This window comes from Cariama cristata, unplaced genomic scaffold (genome assembly GCF_000690535.1).
Source record: "Cariama cristata isolate BGI_N322 unplaced genomic scaffold, ASM69053v1 scaffold12317, whole genome shotgun sequence".
Classification (NCBI taxonomy): Eukaryota; Metazoa; Chordata; class Aves; order Cariamiformes; family Cariamidae; genus Cariama; species Cariama cristata.
In genome coordinates, this window is record NW_009628391.1 from 1 (window position 1) to 19894 (window position 19894).

The 19894-nt window shown below is 41.4% G+C and overlaps 1 protein-coding gene across 1 annotated transcript in view; it reads left to right on the forward strand.

The window, feature by feature from the left end:
- The first annotated feature begins 834 nt into the window (after window positions 1–834).
- The window catches only part of ITIH2 (inter-alpha-trypsin inhibitor heavy chain 2), a 28201-nt gene continuing 9141 nt past the window's right edge, over window positions 835–19894 (forward strand). The window contains exons 1-14 of the mRNA XM_009704801.1: window positions 835–966; window positions 2539–2613; window positions 7738–7773; window positions 8502–8674; window positions 9363–9467; window positions 9766–9928; window positions 11190–11297; window positions 12494–12622; window positions 13265–13381; window positions 14574–14742; window positions 16003–16128; window positions 17004–17185; window positions 18206–18391; window positions 19414–19553. Coding sequence (XP_009703103.1) covers window positions 883–966; window positions 2539–2613; window positions 7738–7773; window positions 8502–8674; window positions 9363–9467; window positions 9766–9928; window positions 11190–11297; window positions 12494–12622; window positions 13265–13381; window positions 14574–14742; window positions 16003–16128; window positions 17004–17185; window positions 18206–18391; window positions 19414–19553 — 1793 coding nt within the window. The 5' untranslated portion in view covers window positions 835–882. The remainder of the gene's footprint in view (window positions 967–2538; window positions 2614–7737; window positions 7774–8501; window positions 8675–9362; window positions 9468–9765; window positions 9929–11189; window positions 11298–12493; window positions 12623–13264; window positions 13382–14573; window positions 14743–16002; window positions 16129–17003; window positions 17186–18205; window positions 18392–19413; window positions 19554–19894) is intronic.

Here is a 19894-nt window from a genome sequence, read left to right on the forward strand (position 1 = left end):
GAATAGAATAGAATAGAACAGAATCGAGTCGAATCGAATCGAATCTTGTCTGCTGTTTTGTCCCTGGGTTCCCATTAATTTAGTCTGTTCCAGTGAGGTTACTCAGATGTCTGCAAATTTCCTTTCTTCCTGGAAAAGCGGAAGGGATACCCCGGCTCCTTTTGCCAGAAACCTACTTCCACTCTTCTTTCCCCCTTTTGCTTTGCTTTATCACATCTCTTGAAATACCCAAAGAGACAGGGAGACCAAAACAGTTTCAAAAGCACCCAGGAGCTATACAATATGATCAGATGTTTTCACATTACTAACTTTGAAAAACTAGGACTATCCCACAACCAGCTATGATCCTTCGCAACCAGACTGCGAAAAGGGTGTTTGTGTGGGTCAGAACCCGGCCCAAAGGTCTTTGCCAACCCCTGTGAGGTGGCTGGATGGAAGGGCCCTTGGAGAAGCACAACATTGCTGCCTCCACTGCTCTGAGAACGAGTCTTCACCTCATTTACTATAAACAAACAAGCTAGGAGTGAGTTCTTGCTTTGATCTTTTGAAGTTTTGGATACTCCAAGGTCTGCGCCTAGCAGGAAATTAGTCAAACATCATGGGAAGCTACAAAAGCAAGAAGTGAGCCTATCCAAGCCTGAGCTGTTATCGAATGCAGAGGTGAGTGAAGACACTATTTGGATAACCCTTGCTCAGGCACCACAGCTCAGACTTGCGTTGCAAGGCAAATATTTACCTATGGCCTAAACAAAGTCAGCGTTTCAAAACTTTGTTCAAAATACTGCATAACCCTGAGCTGTTTCCTTGAACTTGTCTCAGAGAAGGAAAGATCTTGTGTCTAGTATCTATGCGGGCTGTTCTCAGGAGACAAGCAGGAAGAAAATGAAGCATCTGCTCTGCTTCCTGGTTTTGTTCTTCATTTCTGGAGTAGAAAGCTTTGATCTTGTTATCGACGAAATCCCAGATGTGAGTATTTCAAGGCAGGGCCAAGGTCTCCCTTCCTTGCTGATGTCAGTATTGAAGCTGCAGCTGGCTTCAGTGGGAGCAGAACTGGGACATTGCTTCATAGCTCTGCTTGTATCTCATGAATTCTCTTCTACTTTTAACTGTAAATGGGATTGTTCTGATAATTGGTTTTCACCTGTTATTTGTAGTGTTGCTTTTTTATTACTGAAGTTGGGATCATATGGGCATAACTCCAAGTTTCTTTTCAAGCAAGATTAATATTTTTAGCTCAACTTTGCCTTTTCTGGTGGCTTTAACCTTTAAACATTCAAATGGGCTCCTATGGTCAGACCTTCAGCTTTTTTTATATCCCATTTCCCTGGAATAAGCAGAAACAAAGCACCTAGATACCTTTGTGGATAGAGTCTCCTGTATGGACCACTGTGAACTTCAGCAAAGCTTCATATGGACTCAGGTTTTTGTTAAAACAAATTCAAATATGGAGTTAAGATCCTATTGACTGTATGTTCTTCAGCAGAGGGATGAGGTAATTTATATAAGAGCTTGTAATTTCTTTGAATAATACAGTAATGAAAGATATAGTTATAGCATTGACTCTGAAGCTAACCCCAAATTTAAACCCCTAGACTCAGGTGAACTTAGATTTGAGGGTCTACACCCATTTCCACATTGCCGTATTGCAATATTTCTGCGAAGTCAGCAGGGATGGTGTGAAGCTTTCTTTTCCTTTGCAAGATTAACAAAAAGAATTAGTGACTGGGGATATCCTCTTTTTCTTAGTTCTTACAGCACTTTTCATGACACAGTGAGATTTTTATACTGAGTTTGTAATTCCCAGGAAAAATATTCCAGACCTGTGGTCAACAACCATAGATGTTGTATCAGTTTAACATCAATGTGCTTAAACAATTTAAGTTAGTTTTGTGCAAACCTTGTGTGCTATCATACAAGTTGGAGAGCAACTCATGTACTTAGCCTTCTTTATTGCCGTAAACTTCTAACAAAATTTAATTAAGAGTATTGCTGTGGTATAAAAACCACACTTCTAATTGAATGAGTGCAGCTTTGCACTTGGAAAAGACCTGATGTTCCTTTGCTGTCACTGGGACAAGTTTAGTCCTCGGGTATATTAGTATAAAAACAGAGACAATTTCTACTGGTTTGAGCAAAAATTCTCTGAACTTGCTGGTTTAAATGATATCAGTATCTGAAAAGCTGTAGTTACCGTGGCTAGATCCGTCCTGATGATAATCTGCCTCTTGCTCTTTATGGTCATTTCAGTGTGTTAAATATTACTCCTTGTTTCAGAAGGAAAGGTTGTACAGTGATGGTGAAGGTCATGATCTTATGAAAGTATATAGAGCTACAGAGTTGGCCACAGAGGGAAATCAAATGTGTGAAGGTGCAGCATTTTGGTCTGAGATGGTTTGTGCATCTGCTCCCCATTTGCACCAAGGGGAGGTAAATTCCCTTTGGAACTTTATTAGAGTGCTAACCAATAATAAATCAAGTGATAAATCAAACAGTAAGACAGCATCAACACCTGTTTCTTTCTTCTTCTTTCTCCTCTAGGAAGTGGAAAATCTGATTGACCTAGAAATCGATGGATTTCCTTCAAGCTCCAAGACGAGAAATGGCAGGTACCAGGTACAGTACCCAAAATGCTTCAAAAAAAGGGAAGGAAGAATGCCTGGGAGCTCTCTCCATATGGGTTGATCCATGTCAAGGGTTGTGAGTGTGCAATCAGGTGGGACCAGCAGGTCCTTATATGCATTGGGACCTCTCTATCTCTTGTCAGGATAAGAACTGCTACTATCCTTTATGCAGTACCTACCACAACAAAGCTTTGTTCCATATCTGTGCTCCTAAGGACCATAACACAGATGCTAAACAATGGAGATACTTGTCTATCTAACTTCATGTGTGGGATAAATCCCATTGATGCTCATGAGGCTTTTCCATGAGAAAATGGAAAAGGACTTCAGACGCTGGCAATGTAGGCAGAAACCTTTCAGTCCTGCAGGTAGTCCATTCATTCATATTTAATTCAGGTCAAAAGAGTACAGCACAGTATCACATGGGTAATGAGCTTGTGGAGTCTGAGACCAGGGAAGAAAATTTGTTTCCAACATGCTGATGGGTTGCAGATTATTACAGTCTGTTGGCTTCTGAAGCAGAAACATTTAAAACAGCATTGCAGGAGTAGTAATTAATGATAATAATGATGAAATCAGTTGTTTGAAGATATTAACTTTTATTACACTGCGTGAAAGAAATGATACTCAGAGTGGACCTTGTCTTCCACCAACCTCTGGTGCTACCTTTCTTGAGCTTGTTCAACGTAGTGAAAACAAAAGATCCTCTTGAGTAAAGTCAGATTTCCCAGCATCTTTGAAGTTAAGCACAGGAAAACATGATTCTTCTTTATCCTGAGACTTTTCGAAAGGGCCCTCACACAGAGTGTAAACGTAACTTATTGACACCTAAAGCCCCTATTACACTGCCAAAAAACCAGAATATTTTAGCATAAATATGAATCAAGCCAGCTTACATTTGCCAGACCAGTATTTAAATAATTTAGTCATGATCTAAGCAGAAATACTCTCTAGCTGCACTTCTTCAGGGCATAATTTCTTTCCAACATGTCTGTATTAGTGCCATATGTATTATGTCACCTCTGTTCCCCAACTTTACAGATACATAGTGGTATAGACATATGCATGCAGCAATTTGCAGTTATACTAGTGGTTTTATTATACCAGTTATTCTTTATATTCCCATATAGTATTTCCCATCCTTTACCTATCAAATTAGCCTTCGTAAACTAAGATCTCAGCTATAAGATGAGCTACCCATATGTTAGTTGAGTCACAATAAAATATTAATAAATGAGGTTAAACTAATCTACGCAAAACATCTTGAGACAACAGCAGGCATACAATTACTTACTGTTAATCACTAGAGGAAGGCTGTCTTCCAAATTATTATTTTAGCACTATGTTTTTCTACAGTGAGGTCAATAGCCCATTGGCATCAAGAAAATAGAACTCCTCTGCAGACCCTACTGATTAGCTCTACATAGAAGGAACTATTTTCGAGGTCCAGATCAGGTATTCTGGCGAAAAATATTTGCTCCTGAGTAATTCCAAAAATACTGTGCCTCAGGTATGTGAATGGTCCTCGTGACCACAGAAACAGAGCACCCCATGGGCTGGAATGCAGGTAACCTTATGAACTTCTATATGATGGTGCACTGCCATTATCTCTGTTTTGGAAAGAGATAATGGAGCTTGTGTCTAGATTGTGAGGTGGGATATTCTGTAGCATGTATCCCAATCTTTGTCCTGATGTCTGGCTGTCCAGAGTCAGGTGAGATCACACCTATTTGCTTACTTCTCTTCCTGCCTGGTTTCCTCTCCGTGAGAACCATCACTGGAACTAAATACAGAAGGAGAGAGTGGAATCCTCTGGCTGGAGAGCCCCCCGGCTCCCGGGGTATAAATGCAACCAGACAGACCAAGATCCATCTGCAGCACTGTGAAGACAAACTCTACCAAGCCTTAGGTTTGAAATTGCTCTTCTTGCACGTCACAGTAAGAGTCGTCTTCCCCAGAAGGAGTCTGAAGAGGCTGCAATGAAACTGCAGCGTGTTAAAAACTGCTTAGGAAATGATTCATACGAAAACAAGTGAATCTATGAGGAAACAGCACCTCAAAGAACTGGGAGGACATGCCAGGTAGATCACAGAATCACAGAATCAATTTGGTTGGAAGAGATCTCTGGGATCATGAAGTCCAACCTCTGCCCTAACACCACCATGTCAACTAGACCATGGCACTAAGTGCCACGTCCAGTCTTTTCTTAAACACCTCCAGGGATGGTGACTCCACCACCTCCCTGGGCAACCCATTCCAATGCCTAACGACCCTTTCTGTGAAGAAATGCCTCCTAATCGATCTCGTCTTCTTTCTAGTTTCTCATGCTGGACATTTACTTTTCAATCTTTTTCATGCCCCAGTAGAAAAGTCATTTCCTTCAAATGCAGTATAATGTCTCTGAATCTGCTTTCCTTGTTTTACTAAGTCACATCTCAGAAGTAGCCTGTGGACTGCAACTTGAAAGCAATGGTAAGCTAGGCATCCCATAAATGATGTAAAAACTGCAATCTCTTGTAATGTGTTACGTCTTGTAATGCGTTCCTCCCATAGACAACATGGCTTCTTCCTCCACAGATAGGACGGGAGGAGTCAGGGTCAGCAGCCCTGGATAAAAGTTGCCTTGAAGTACCCAGTATTTTCTTGATGGTAGACTGCATTGTAGCTGCAACATTCACGCACAGTGATTTGAACAAAGATCGTTATGGAGGGTTAAATACCCATAGCCTGCACAGATGTCAGGAGAAGATAGGTCTCAGTACCTGAAGATCTAGCCCAGCATCTGTCAAGACCAGATCCTTAAAACAGTCCTGAGGCACTTGTTGTCTCCACTCTAATTAACAATTTACCACACATTAGATATTGCACAAGATGATGTTTCTACACAGTGCAGTCATCAGCAGATCTGCATGTGGTTTAAAGGCAAGGATCAGCCATGAATCCTCATGCCAGAAATAGCACAAGTCTCATGTGCCACAGAAGTCCCTGCAAAGCCCATGTTCTCAGTAACCACACCAGTACTCGAACCTGAAGTATAGTTATCTACAGCTCTGTCCTCTTGACCTGTTGGAGTGGCTGCCCTCTGCAACCTTTGAGATCTGAGGGGGATGGTTGGCCCACCCCATGTCTGATCTCTAACAACAGCAGTGGGAGTCACTACATGTGCAAGTGATAAGCTCACATCTCCATCAGTGCCTCCCCCTTCTCCTCCACCCTCACAAAAACAAACAGGAAGGAAACCTGGGCATCTTGAAAGCCTTAAGCACCATTCGCAAAGTGAGTCAGGAACCCTAAGATCTTTTGAGAACCAGAAAAGTACCACAATAAAACAAATCCCCTCTGTGCTGAGGTCTTGCTCCTCATCTTTTCAAAATTAAATCTGTTTCAGTTAAGGTTGGTTTAGTCTTAATTTCTGTTCATGCTGGTGATGTTTCCTATGCCAAGAGTATGTGGGGACAATAGTCATTCTTCATGGTCTGATTCTTTACCAGATGTGAAGGGTCCAGTTCACTGTACAGTGATGTTTGTGGGGTGTCAGGATGGACTGAGCAAGGATCAGTCCATCATGTCTTGCACAGGGTCTCTAGAGAGCCATAAACTTCCAGATCCTGAAATCCCAGTCTGAATGTTTCAGGTAGAGCCTGAATAGCTAGTAAATAAAAACCCATATTTGTTCTCAGGCAGGCAGATATCCTGCCGTCTCTCTATCTGGCTTTAAAGGATTCCTAAAATCATGTCATTAAAATGATCTTGCTATGACATGTATCATCTCTTATGAAGCCAAAGATTTTCCTAGTAACAGTATATTAATTAACTTCAAATTAATTTAGTAACTGTATAGCAAACTTTATGTGCACCATAAGACTGATACAGTTTTCATGAGCATCTTCTGTGGTTTTGGGTCCTCTTGGATTCAAGTGCTACTGAAATGTGAGATGAGCTTGGTATGTTTTCGTACATTTTTACAATTTAGCCATCAGTTTCTGAACTGGTCTCCTTAAGTTCCTGCTTATCATCAATGGAGTTGAATGGCTCGGTTCAGTTGCCTACATGTACGGATCTAGAAGTGTCCAAGACATCTCACTGGGTGTCAGATATCATGCAAAACTTACAGGCGCAAAACCTTCAGGACCCTCATGATCTCCTGGAGCCCCAGCTGAAGGCCATAGTGGTACCCTTGGGCACTGCCAGCAGCACTGGGTACTCCTCTAATCAGCACAGGCAGCATAGTTTAGAGCAGGACTCATTCAACCAAATGGGGGTATCTATTTTCAGATGAAAGGGATTACTCCATTGACTGTGAAGAGCTGTGATGATAACACCAAAGTAGATAGCTGCATTTAAGAATTGCATCTCCCCCTGCGTGAGCCAAATCCCGTCCTAGGATTGATTCCTTATGTGAGCTTTAAGTTTTAGGGAATTAAACAGAATGATTCAAATGGCCACAAGATGTCACCACCTCTTCATAGAAATCTCCAAATGGAACCGTTCATAGGGCAAGGGACAATAACAACCATTAATGAGCAGTTTCAGCTCTTTTAAGCAGTGTATGCATCACTAACTTTACATATATACAAGTATATAAATGTAATATCGATTACACAGTAGGGTTTTTTATACATACATATTGCATATAATACAATAATATAAATATATATTCTGTAATGTTAATGAAAACAAAGTGAGCTTAAAAGGTCTGGGTTCTGAGGTTTTTCCACTTTTCCTAGAAAAACAAAAAGAGTTTTTTTTCTGTTAAAAGCTCAGGTTTCTGAGTATGACTTTTTGCCAGCATATTTGGCTTTCAGGAAGAATGTTTTTGTTCTAGAAGAGAATGTTTTCTATTAAAAAAAAAAAAATACAGAGGAAGAGAGCTGTCCTTCTGTTTTTGATAGCCTCTAAGTCACAGCTGAGAGATCACATGCTCCAACATCCCTCATGTAAATACATAGAATAAGACGAAAGGAATATGCACACTAAGTCTGAGAACTCAAACCAATTCTCACCATCTTGGAAAGCAGCTTTTAGATGTTACCACTGTCTGATCCCTGCCTTGAAACAGCCACGATCTGTGTTCTTAGCTTTGCTGAAATATGTTCTCCATATTTTTCTTTTCCAGCGAAGCACGTCTGACTGGGGGTATGTTGGAGACCTGGTGAGTTTTTTTCTTACTCTGTGGAAAATAATACTGAACAAAGTGATTTTCTAGTTAACCATTTTTTGGAAATCAATCCTTTTGTTTGTTCAGTTCCTTGTTTTTACCACTGGTTGGGTATTAACCTATTTTCTTTAAACAGAGCACAGTTTGCACAATGCTGTTTATACAACCACTCTCTTGGAGGGAGAAGGGTATGGTAAATATGAAGAAAAAAGCATCAAAAGTGATCAGACAAAAACAATATCTTCATATACCTGTTTAATACTGTTCTCCCACTGCCATGGTTTATCCATTTACAAGACTAGGTTGATAACCAATGTTTCAGGTCTCCTTTATTTAGGACTTTTATTGAAAGTGTATGCTCTCGCCTCCTCAGTATATGATGTTGAGTATTACTGTGTACCCTTCTATGCTGGATTGCACCAACAGAGTCATTCCAAGGACTGGTTGCATGGTGAAAAGCAAGGAAAACATTCCAGCTTAATAAATTCCCTCTTTCAGCTGAAATGTTATAATGAACTGTAGTCACATGAGTATCCTGCCACAATTGCCAGGTAAAATACGGAGATGCCCTGAATTTGAGTTCACATTCCATCTAGCTGCCATATTGTAAGGAACAGCGATTGAACAAAAGACACTGAGACTATAAAAGGGCTTGATATTGCCCTCTAGGGCACATTTTCTAGGTGTGCCCTAAATTTATAGAAGAATTTTGTCAATTACAGGTGGAAGATGATGACAAGATAGGTCTTTACAGCTACAAAGTTCAATCCACTATAACGTCACGGTTGGCCAACACAATGATCCAAGCCAAAATGGTGAATAACGCAAAACGGTCCCAGCACATAGTGTTTGATGTACAAGTCCCCAAAGGAGCTTTTATTGACAACTTTACTATGTAAGTAGTGGGCAGGTATCAGCCTTGGGCTCTGGCCCGGTTCAATGTGGTGGCAGAATGTGGTGGGAGGGAAGTATTTGTAAAAGCAAAACACTTATTATTTTCCAGGTTCAGTGTAATTTTAGCAGGTTTTCTCAAAGGAAAAAGGCTCATGTCATCATACTGTCTGTCTGTCCATCTCTTCCTCTCCAGTAGTTATTGGGCCGTTGGCCAGCATCAACAAAATTTGACAAAAGGACAGAAGGCTTAAATAGACTTAGCTCCTACCTGTCTTGTGCAAGTTGGCACCAGATCAACGGCAAGAGAGAGGCCCAAATTAGAGCCCTCACTGAACAGAAGGAAACTAGCCTGGTTCAGTGTACGTTCAGGAGGCAGCAGCCAGCTTGCTGATCAGGAGACATGTCCTGATCCTTGTTCCAAAACAGCCCTGCCCAAAGAATGGGGAAAGTGTGAAGGAGGTGGGGGAGAGCAGATCCTCCTCAGAGTGCAAGAGCGAAATAAAAAAGCAGGTATGGAAAAAGATGCGGATCTAGTGGAAACCAGACTTCATTACTTTGGAGTTAAACAAGAGTCTTATTATTTAATTTCCCACTAGCTTAGATTTCACTGATGTTTTTCTAAAGTGAAGGAACAGTCATCAGTTATAAAGTTGTTTCTTTTGCAAACTGACTGTACTTCTCTCTCCTAGGGATGTCAATGGTATCACATTCACCAGTAAAATTCGGGAAAAATCTGAAGCCAGAAAAATGTACTCTCAAGCAAAAGCCAGAGGAAAAGCTGCTGGAATAGTAAGGTATAAAGTCTTTGGCATATGGTTATTGTACAGAACTTATTTATAGGAGAACTGAGGTGACCCATCCCAGAAGGAAATTGATGGGAAGGAAAATGGGTCGCTTACTTACAGCATCTCTGATATTTAATTGTCAAGGACTTAATTTGTGTTTCTGCTTTCAGCTTGATAAAACATACTGTGCTAACAGACAATTGCAGTTCCCTGATATAGACCACAGTTAGAATCAGACCCAGAAAACTCATAACTAAACCAAAATGCAAAGTACTTTCTCAAAATAACCCCACAGTTGACTTTTCAGGAGCAACACCTTGGATATGGAAAACTTCAAAACCGAAGTGAATGTGCCCCCAGGGATGAGAATCCAGTTCGAACTTCACTACCATGAAATGATTCGAAGGAAACTGAGCTCCTATGAGCATGTCATCTCTGTGAAGCCAGGACGCTTGGCAAAGCACATGGAGGTAAAGTAGAGCTGGTGTGTGTAGGCAACACCCCACAGGTCAATCCTTATTGAGAAAGCAACCAAGGTTCCTACAAACCCCACAGCAGGACACTTCATCTACAGCTCCTTCCTTTCATATGGGCTTGGTACAAATAGCTTCAAGATCACTGTGTAGACCAGCATGAAGCACTTCAAACCAGAAGCTATGTAGCTACATGAGTGAGGAACAAACATGTCTTGCCTCCTCTCGTACCAACACGGTTGGGCATCTCCTGAATCATGACTGACACACGTCAGAACCACTTCGGCGAACAAGCTTTGGCCTATATATACCCTTGTGTAAACTTGACTGAAGGAAAACAAACAATATTGGCTATTTATTTGGAACAGTGCTTTTCACAATAATCCCAACTTCATGAGATAGTGTCCTATGAGAGCAGATGTTCTCTGAATGACAGTCCCTCCACAGCTGTCTGCCAGAAGATAATTTGTCTTATTCTTACCCTCTTTCTTACACTCATCCAAAGGTGTCCTCTGTCATCCACCAACAGACACAAGATATAGCACTAGCTGGACATTTCCATCCGGCCATTCTTATGTTCCTGTTTCATAAATGCCTTCTTCAGTTTTCCATGGCTTCAGCACAAGCTGTATATGAAAGTTTACTGCTCACATTTCCTTTGTGCAGCCTGTGATCAAGCTGTCCAAAGGCCTGAGTTAGTCTTACTGAAAAGGATGCCATGTCCTGCCTCCTAGTAGTCTTACCAATTAATCAGAAACACAACATGAAAAAGGCCTTATATCAGGCTGATGGGATAAAAACTTTATTTTCCAAATCATCTTGGCCATTCAAACAAAACCAAAAATACTCTCTATTCTTTCAATAGCATGAGTAGAGACGGAGTCAACTCATCACCAAGTGTTCTTCCTGGCCTCTTAACCCGAAGCAGCACTGAGGCAGAGTCACTTCATGCTTCTTTTGTGCTTTCAGCATAAATGATGGTATCCCCCCTGACTCTTATCCCACCACTTGCCCCAGGGGGTGAGAGAGAGCAGAATAATGAGTATTTCCATCATAATCTTTCTATTCTTCGGACACTTGGGTTTTTTGCCTTCCCATTGTGGTCTATTTTCAGCATCGCATGAATGAGACCAGCCCTACTGGAGCATTCTCAAGGACAACCCACCCTCCAGCTACAGTTTGGCCTTGGAGGTTTCATAAGATCCTGGTACAACACTGGCACTGCTCCGTTGTAAATGTCCTCCCTTCCTGCCTTTAGGTGGATGTCCGCATTATTGAGCCACAGGGACTTCGCTATGTGCATGTTCCCAATTCGCTTGGAAATCATTTTGATGGAATCACGACCATCTCCAAGGGAGAAAAAAAGGTAACAGTCACAGATTGGAAAAAGCATGAAAACTTCAGTTTTCACACTTGTTCCTATGCAGTCATGGTATTTTTTCATACCTCCTGGAAGCATGAAAAAATATGGCAAAAAAGTATAGTGCCTTCATTATTGATACCTAAATATATGTACAAGATGCCCAAATACTACAGTGACAGCAGTATAGAAATAGTGTGTAGTCCATCCATCTTTGCCCAAAGCTTTTAATTTGTAATTCTGAAAGAGCAATGCACTGAGATTGCTGGATGTGAAAAAGGTAGGTGATGAATATCAAGTGGAATAACCGTTCTGGAAAAACTCAGTTTCAACTGAGAACATCTGCATAGGGACTTAATTTAGAACTGCTCTTTTCCTTAATATTAGTACCCTAGCTTTCTCTAGCACAGCTCTTGAGTAGTAAACCCTCCAACAGTAGAGAAGTTTTTCTCAGGAAACTTCGAGCAGTGACTCTGGGAAGGTACAACTCTTCTCATTCTTACATAGACATCTAGTACAGGATATGTGAATCAGGCCCAAAAAGTCTGTCTATGCTACTATAATAAATATTAGGTGGTATTGTTTCTTGATAGACAGGCTCAACTTTATATCTCGTTCACCCACATTCCACGTTCCTAGTTTAGCAAATTATTCCAGAGGTAGTGTATGGCTGTATATATTATATCTTATCTTCTCAGTAAATTTCAAGTTAACCAATCAAAGCAGAGAAATAATGCCATAAAGTCTGCATAACCAATCACATGACTAATGAAAATGATTCCTAGTACTCAATTTACAGAAAAATTACAAGCTGTCATTTTTTTTGGAAAAAATCAATTAAAAAGTTATTAAAAATGTTGCTAAAATTAGATAGTTTCAACTAGGAAGTGTTAAATAAGTCAATATATTACTTACCAAAAATAGTTTGCACAGCTCTAATTGAAATACTTGCTGCTGTAGATGGGTCATCTTACTTGTGTCACAGTTGCTACTACTGAATCAGCACATCCAGGCAAACTTTAGTGCTGTTCTTCTTTTGAAGTTACAAAGTCCATTTTCCATTTAAACTAAGAGTACAAATAAAGAAAGAAGGAAAGCATTCAGTGAAATACGGTATTTCATGAATAGACGAATTCTTTTTGTTTCAACGATCCACCTTTCACACAACTTCTGATTGACTGGTGACCACTTCTCATTTCAAGGCTCATATCTCTTTCAAGCCAACAATGGCTCAACAACGAAAATGCCCTACGTGCTCAGCCACAGCAGTAGATGGAAATTTTGTGGTGCAATATGATGTAAACAGAGAAACCACGGGTGGAGAACTGGAAGTAAGTGTTGCTGTTTAACTGGGACAGGAGATCTGTGAATACAGAAATCTCTGTCGTTAAGCAAACTGTGATAAATAAACTTCATCATTCAGGAGAATAAGCATGAGAAAGAGCTCTGTATCCAATTGAAAGAACAGAGAGCTTTTAAGTGGGCAGAATAGATTTACTTAATTTATGACTAAGACGTGGTCCTACATATAGTCAGGAGAAGATTTCTGTCTTGCCCAAAAGCCAATGTCTTTTATAGATAGCAGCACTCTGGTGATTTAATGTTGAATCAGAGGACAGAGTCATTGGACGTTGTACCAATACATCACAAGGAGACAACCAGAACATCACTATTTTTATGTTAACATGAAGCAGAGTTATGGGGTTGAATTATTACAGACAGAACAGTCGTCTTTAAAATGTTTTTCATTCCTCCCTGTACTAGTGCATGGCCGTTGTCTGAGAACCAGGCTCTGCTTCCCTTGATAAAAAGTAAAGACTATGTAGTATAAATGGTGTAAGGCTACAGTGACGTGCAGAGCTGAAAGTTAGAACTGGCCCATAAACAAGAATAACATTTTCTGCTCTGTTATTGTCCTGAGTTTTCTGACATCTTTACTCACTTCACTCTGAATTTTTCATTTTATTTTGCAGATTTTTAATGGCTATTTTATTCACTTCTTTGCTCCGGAAAATCTTGATCCTCTGCCCAAAAACATTTTATTTGTCATAGATGTCAGTGGCTCGATGTGGGGACTGAAAATGAAACAAGTAAGTGTTTGACCTCTATTGCAAAATGAACCTCCTGCCAACTTTTCCTGTGTGCCTTACCATACAATTCTGTAGCAGGCTGGCACTCAAAATTACCAGCTTAGTTCTTTATACTTTACTCCATCAAAAATCTCACTGAATGTGGAGAATATTTGGTGAATCAAAGACTTCATGATTTTACTTTTTATTTGTAATGTTCCTTCCATGGTGTAAGGAAGAGGTGTTGCCATCAGAATATGGAATTTAGCTGTAAATTAAAATTTTAATTGACAGATCACAAAACATTTTGCAAAGACTATGAACCCCTTTTTCTCTAATCTCCTCTACTGAATCCTGGGAAAGTCTCAGTGGGGATATTACCTCCCTGCTTCCAAACAGTTGTGGACAAATTGTTGACTGGGGGCAAAAATGCGAAAAATAAGGTATTTTAGTCTGCAAAAGAAAAGACTTGGAGAGACATAATCAGCCTCCAAATATGTAAACAATTGTTCTAAAAGGGAAACTCATCAACTGGTATTCATGCCCACCGAGGATAGAATAAAATGACATCGGATTTACAGAAAGAGAGATTTACATTAGATATTAGGAAAAACTTTGTAGTGCTGAGGGGGGAGTTCAGGAGGTTGTGTATCATGTGTCAGTGAAGGTTTTTAAGAACTGGATAGACAAACATTAGTTGGTGCTGATCTAGGTATATTTGAATTTGCTTCAGAGCATAATACTAAGGCTTGGCACATTGCTTCCTTGGGGACATCAATGCCGCGAAACTGGGATACAGGCTAATTGTCACTTTATTTAAATCATGCATCTCCAAACAAATGTTAACCATCCTGAAACAGAGCTAAGTCTCCTGAGCTGATACAAGCAGTTCCTCTCTCCTGAACCACAATGTCTCACAAACTGCTTCTCTTTCTCACCTCACTCTGTGTTAGCAGGAGTTAAGCAAGGATGGATTGAGTCACATGGGTTTGTTCTTGCTAATTGCATTTTTTCTGTGTTTCTTTGGTGAAAAGTTCAACTTTACGCAAGAAGTGCAAAAAAAGAGAGATTTGGATAGCAGATACTCTTTTGGATTCCAGAGCTTATGATCTTATTCATCAGAGGCATCTGTTTGCCTGCAGTCACAAGTTAAGAAGATGCTTTCAGCAACAGGAAGCATAAACTCGTCTTCTCTTAAATTTCTTCTTCTCAGACCATCGAGGCGATGAAGGCAATATTGAGTGAGCTCCGTGCTGCTGATCAGTTCTCCGTTATTGACTTCAACCACAATGTCCGATGCTGGAGAGACAATCTAGTCTCAGCCACCCCAGCGCAGGTTGAAGACGCTAAGAAGTACATCCAGGCAATCCATCCCAACGGGGGTATGAAGTTTTAATTGCAAGGTGCTCATGGAAGTTAGATATCAGAGGAACGGGTACCTCAAACAACCTTCAGATTGGCAGAGTATTCCTAACAAAAAGTCTGATTCCCAAGATGGGAATAGCTTGCCCTGGGGCTAAAGGAGAGCAAGGATTCTGGTTTATCGTGTTAGGGGATGGGATGGCATTTCCTTCTACTGCATAAGCTACAACAGATAGAACATAGACCATAGAACAGCTGCCTTTCTTCTATAGGTCCTACCTCCTGCCTTTCTTCTATAGGTCCTACCTCCAGCCTCACAGATGTCACCCTAGGCAAAGTGTTCATCCTTTTGTGCCTTCATTCCCAACAAGGACAGTTGCCTTTTTCAGCCTTACATCACTTTGGATACTTCATTTGTTAGTGATTGAGCTATTTGTATAGAAGGTGCTCATGATCATTTTAATCTATTGCTCTCTGAAGTGCAGTTCTGGTTTAGTTGTTCATTTATTTGTGTGCCAATAGTGTGTAGAGGGTCTCCCCAACGTCAGAGCCTTCTGATACTGCGGCACCTTCATTTCCAGAAGTTTTCACTGGCAACATGTAAGGTAGAATCAACATGAAGCTATAGACTTGTCCAAGACCATCAGTGTTCTGATAATAGGAAACGATATTGGATGTATAAGTGCCTCATAAGCCTGACTTTGTTACCCCAAAAGAATTGACAGATAAGCTAAGACACCTGCTCCCATCCAGCAAAGCCAGTTTGCAATGCAGCATTTTATTATCCTGTCTCTGGACCTGCTAATTTTTTTCTTTCTTGACAAAGAAAATATCTATTTTCTGACTGCTCAGCCTTCCTACTCTTGATCCTCTCATACTAATTTCTTACTCTGGCTCTTCTGTGCCACAAGCCAAACCTTTAGACAGGCTTAGTAATCATATACCTTTCCCAATCAAGATGTCCAAGGAACAGGCTGATGCCAGAAAAGAAAGTTCATGCTCTCATTCAGTCATCTACCTGTAAACCTACTACTTCTCCCCACAGCAAATAGTTCCCAACACCACAAATGGTCCCACTGAAATTAAGGGGGGGGGAAAATGACAGCCCAGGATGATAAAGGGAACCAGAGTGCAGGCAGATGTACCATAAGCATCACAGAGGAGGGGTTTTGCTGCCTTGATCTCAGGTCTTGTCTATGCTGATTAATTCCACTAGAATCTCAGAACTTACCTGGATTCCACAAGAATCAAATCTGGTTTCTTCCTTATGTCTTTGACAGGCACAAATATCAATGAAGCTCTTCTCCGAGCCACGTTCATCCTGAATGAAGCCCAAAACTTAGGCATGTTGGACCCTAACTCAGTCTCCATGATTGTATTGGTGTCTGATGGAGACCCGACAGTAGGTAAGGATCCTGCTTTAGGTGAGAAGAGAGGCCAGTGGGATTAGCCTGAGAAAAGCATGCAACATGTAGACACTTTGACAGTAGGTTAAAAAAATTCTGTTCCCCTTTCTTCCAATGCCTCTGCTGCTTTTTTGCCAAGTGCTATTAGGTGCCATGGGACTTTGCACAAAAGCTTACAAAAGATGAGCAGATTATGTTATGCAAGTTATGTACTTCTTGCAATTACAGAGATGCATAAGTCCTGTAGGAGAGGTAATCACAACAACCTTAGAAAAAATTTCCACTTCCAATGACCTTAGCCCACACGGGTCTATGCAGTCCCAAGTGTAACATCAAAATCAGGAATAAAGTAGAAAGCAAATTCATTTGGATTGGATTTGGTACTGGCCAAAAGCAATCACTTAGTGCAAGATGCCAGCTCAGAAGAGGCTACCATTAAAAATAAGTCTGAAAAAAAATCAGTCCCAATGGTGGCAGAGAACATCTTAAGTACAAGAAACAAAGTGAAACCTTTCTGGAAATATCTTAGTCTGCAGAGGGCTTGAAGCAGTAATGGTTGCAGAAGTCTAGATGTGTTACAATTACAAACTCCCCAGGAAGTTAGTAAGAGCCCTGGTTATACAAAGAATATGCATCAGATACCAAAAAAAGAGTTCAAAGGAATCATCTTCAGTGGAAACAATTTATCTCCATCCAGAAGAAGCTCAAATGTCACTGTAGGCACTGCAAAATGGAGATTTGGTGTCTGAGCTGGTTGTCTAGATTTCCCTTATATTAAGAGGGAACCAGAGACACTGGAAGAGCATGAATGCACTTACCTTGGTGGAGACTTCCTGTGTTGCTCAGATGGATGTCACCCTTTCTGTGTCTCCAAGGTGAGCTAAAGCTGACAACGATCCAGAAGAACGTGAAGCAGAGCATAAAGGACGAATTCTCTCTCTTCTGCCTTGGAATTGGGTTTGATGTAGATTACGATTTCCTGCAGAGAATTGCAACTGACAACCGTGGCATGGCCCAGAGGATTTTTGGAAATCAGGAGACTTCTGCCCAAATGAAGGTGCGTTTCTGGTCCATTACCTCTGACACTCTCCAGTTCTGTTCACAGCTGTGGAGCTGGGTAACTCCACTTGCAAGAGTAGAGTTACTTAGGTTCATAGGGAGGATCGTTTCTTGTGGAGTCCTGCAAGATGACAATCATGTATTAGCTTAAGTGCTCCTAGTTGTGTTTTTTGTAGTATCTATAATACATGCTTTACTGCTCTGTGTAGGATTAATATTCTATAAAACAGTCCGAACTATAAAAAAAGATTTCCTGAATTAAAATTAAGGCCTAGATTTTACCTCAGATCACTTCAGCACTAATAAAAGGCCTAGATATAAATGCTAAGTGCTAATCCAAACTGTCAGTGTAAGAAAAAGTTCAGTTCTAGGAGGCTCTGGCTCCAAATCTGTGAGCAGTAATTGCTGGTGAACAAACTCTTACATCCTTATTTTATTTCTATTCACCGGTTTCATCACCTATGCAGGCTTCTCATACTTCTTTCCCAGCAGAGGTGTGAGAGGACACACACAGGTGTTTTCCCTATCTAGTCCCATATGCTAAACCCAGCTGTGCACACACCCCAGTTCACATCAGCCAGGTACAATAGGGTCAGAAAAGGGTAGACAGTCTACAGCACAGAAACAAATACAAGTGAGATATTAGTTTTTGACAAGAATTAGGTGGGAAGCAGCTGTATGTCTTACACAGTAGCCAAGAGCTAACCAACCTGATAATAGATTCAGGCCCATATATACCTGTGCTCAAGCCTCTTAGGCCTAAGAAGAACACAGCCCATGGGCTTCTGACCATCCTTTGACTTCCACAAGACTTGGACTAGATCTTCTTGCTGTACCCCCTTACAAGTGTGCTAAGGTCTAACTATAAAGAAGTCTGCATTCCCAGGGACAAGGGAAGTCCCACTTGCCCATTAGGGCTCCAGGCTTTGTCACCTGCTGTCATTTCAGTAAGAGTGGCTCATGTGGGAAGGTTGCTTCAGGTACAACAGACTCATTTCTCTGTATCCTTCCATCTCAGAATTTCTACAACCAGGTCTCCACGCCGCTCTTGAGGAAGATTCAGTTCAACTACCCCCAGGAGTCAGTGTCAGACGTCACCCAGAGCAGCTTCCACAACTACTTTGGTGGCTCGGAGATAGTAGTGGCTGGGAAAGTCGACACGGAAAACCTGCAGCACTTGGAAAGCATCGTCACAGCTACAGCAGTGAGTGAAGATGTCCCTCGGATACCTACTCCTGGGCTTTGGGCTGGTTCTTTCACTTGTGTGTACAGTCTCCGTTCTGGAGGTTATTGCCAACAGGGTGTTTTGTCCGCTTGGGTTCTGTGTGGGAGAGTGAGGAAACTCATGGGGGGGTTGTCCAACAATTTTTCACAACAGCTTCAAGTACAGCCACAAATAGTGACTACCTGTGTCCTGGAGCCTGCCAGAGGAACTTGCTTCTAATAAATGTACCATGCAAAGGTCAATTGCAAACCAGACTAAGACTGTGGAGTCCTCCTTCATGGTTTGCAAAGGTGCAGGGGAGATCCCCTAAGGTAGCTCATTTCATGGCTGAACCTCCCACTGCTGGGGAATTCAAGCTGGTGGATATACAGTGTGTCAAGTCCTAGAACGGCTCTTTTATGCTCTTCCTTGTGACATATGTGACGAGACTTTCCCGATGTTTTCAGGGCTGCTCTTCCAGGTGGAGTGGGATGGGGTGGGAATACTACCTCCAGATCCTTCGTTCTCAGGAGGAACTGAAATAGCTGCACTCCTGCAGGGCTTAGGAGTTGCCATTTGTTAGTTGCCGGAAAAAATCAAACATGTTCAATATTCTTTCCTGCCAAAACACAGTGCAGTCCAAAGGTCTGTGGGAGAAAGTAGAATTTGGTTCCTGTTCCTCAGTAGAAATTGGATGTGAAAAAGGCCAGGGGGAGGATAGCAGAGCTCTGTTAAGAGTCTCTTTTTCTGGCACATGGCAGCACTGTCTTTGGCTACTGCTGACAGGTTCTTTACCTGTTTTAATCCACTGTCACAAAAGTGTCTTTAGCAGAAGACCCTCTTGCTACAGCTCCCCTCCCCTTGGCAGTCAGGTCAATAGTGCTGTGACCTTCTGATCTAGAAGTGACGGTAGGCAGAGCCAGACTGGGTCCTTAATGACAGCTATGCTAAGAGGGGAACTCAAAGTCACCCCATTTTCCTGGCTCACCCTCCATTATCTTTATCTCTCATTGACTGCATAGGCAAATGCAGAGCTCGTCATGGAAACCCTGCGAGATGTTGAAGAACTGGATGGCTTCATGAAGAAAGACAAATACGCAGATCCTGAATTCACTAAGAAGCTGTGGGCCTATCTGACTGTCAACCAGATGCTGGCAGAGAGGTGAGGAGAAATGTGGTTTGTGGTGGGAGGGAAGAGAAGCTTGAGAGCAATGTGGTTCTCTCTGAGACCACAGCCATGAGGCTGCCCTCAGGGTTTCAAATGGGTAAAGTACGCAAATCAAAATAAAGGTAGGTGATATCTTCAGCCACATTCCTCTTATTTTTAGCACTCACAGATATCAGAGAATAGAGTTTGGGAGCACTTAAATAGAGGAATAAGGGCCAAACAGATCTGGCTGTGGGGCTGAGTGAGTGAAATGAATGGGAGATTTGCCTTACGGAGCCTGACTAAAAGCTATGGAGCAGTTCAGGATGAATCTCCTCTGAAGCAGAAAGAGGTAT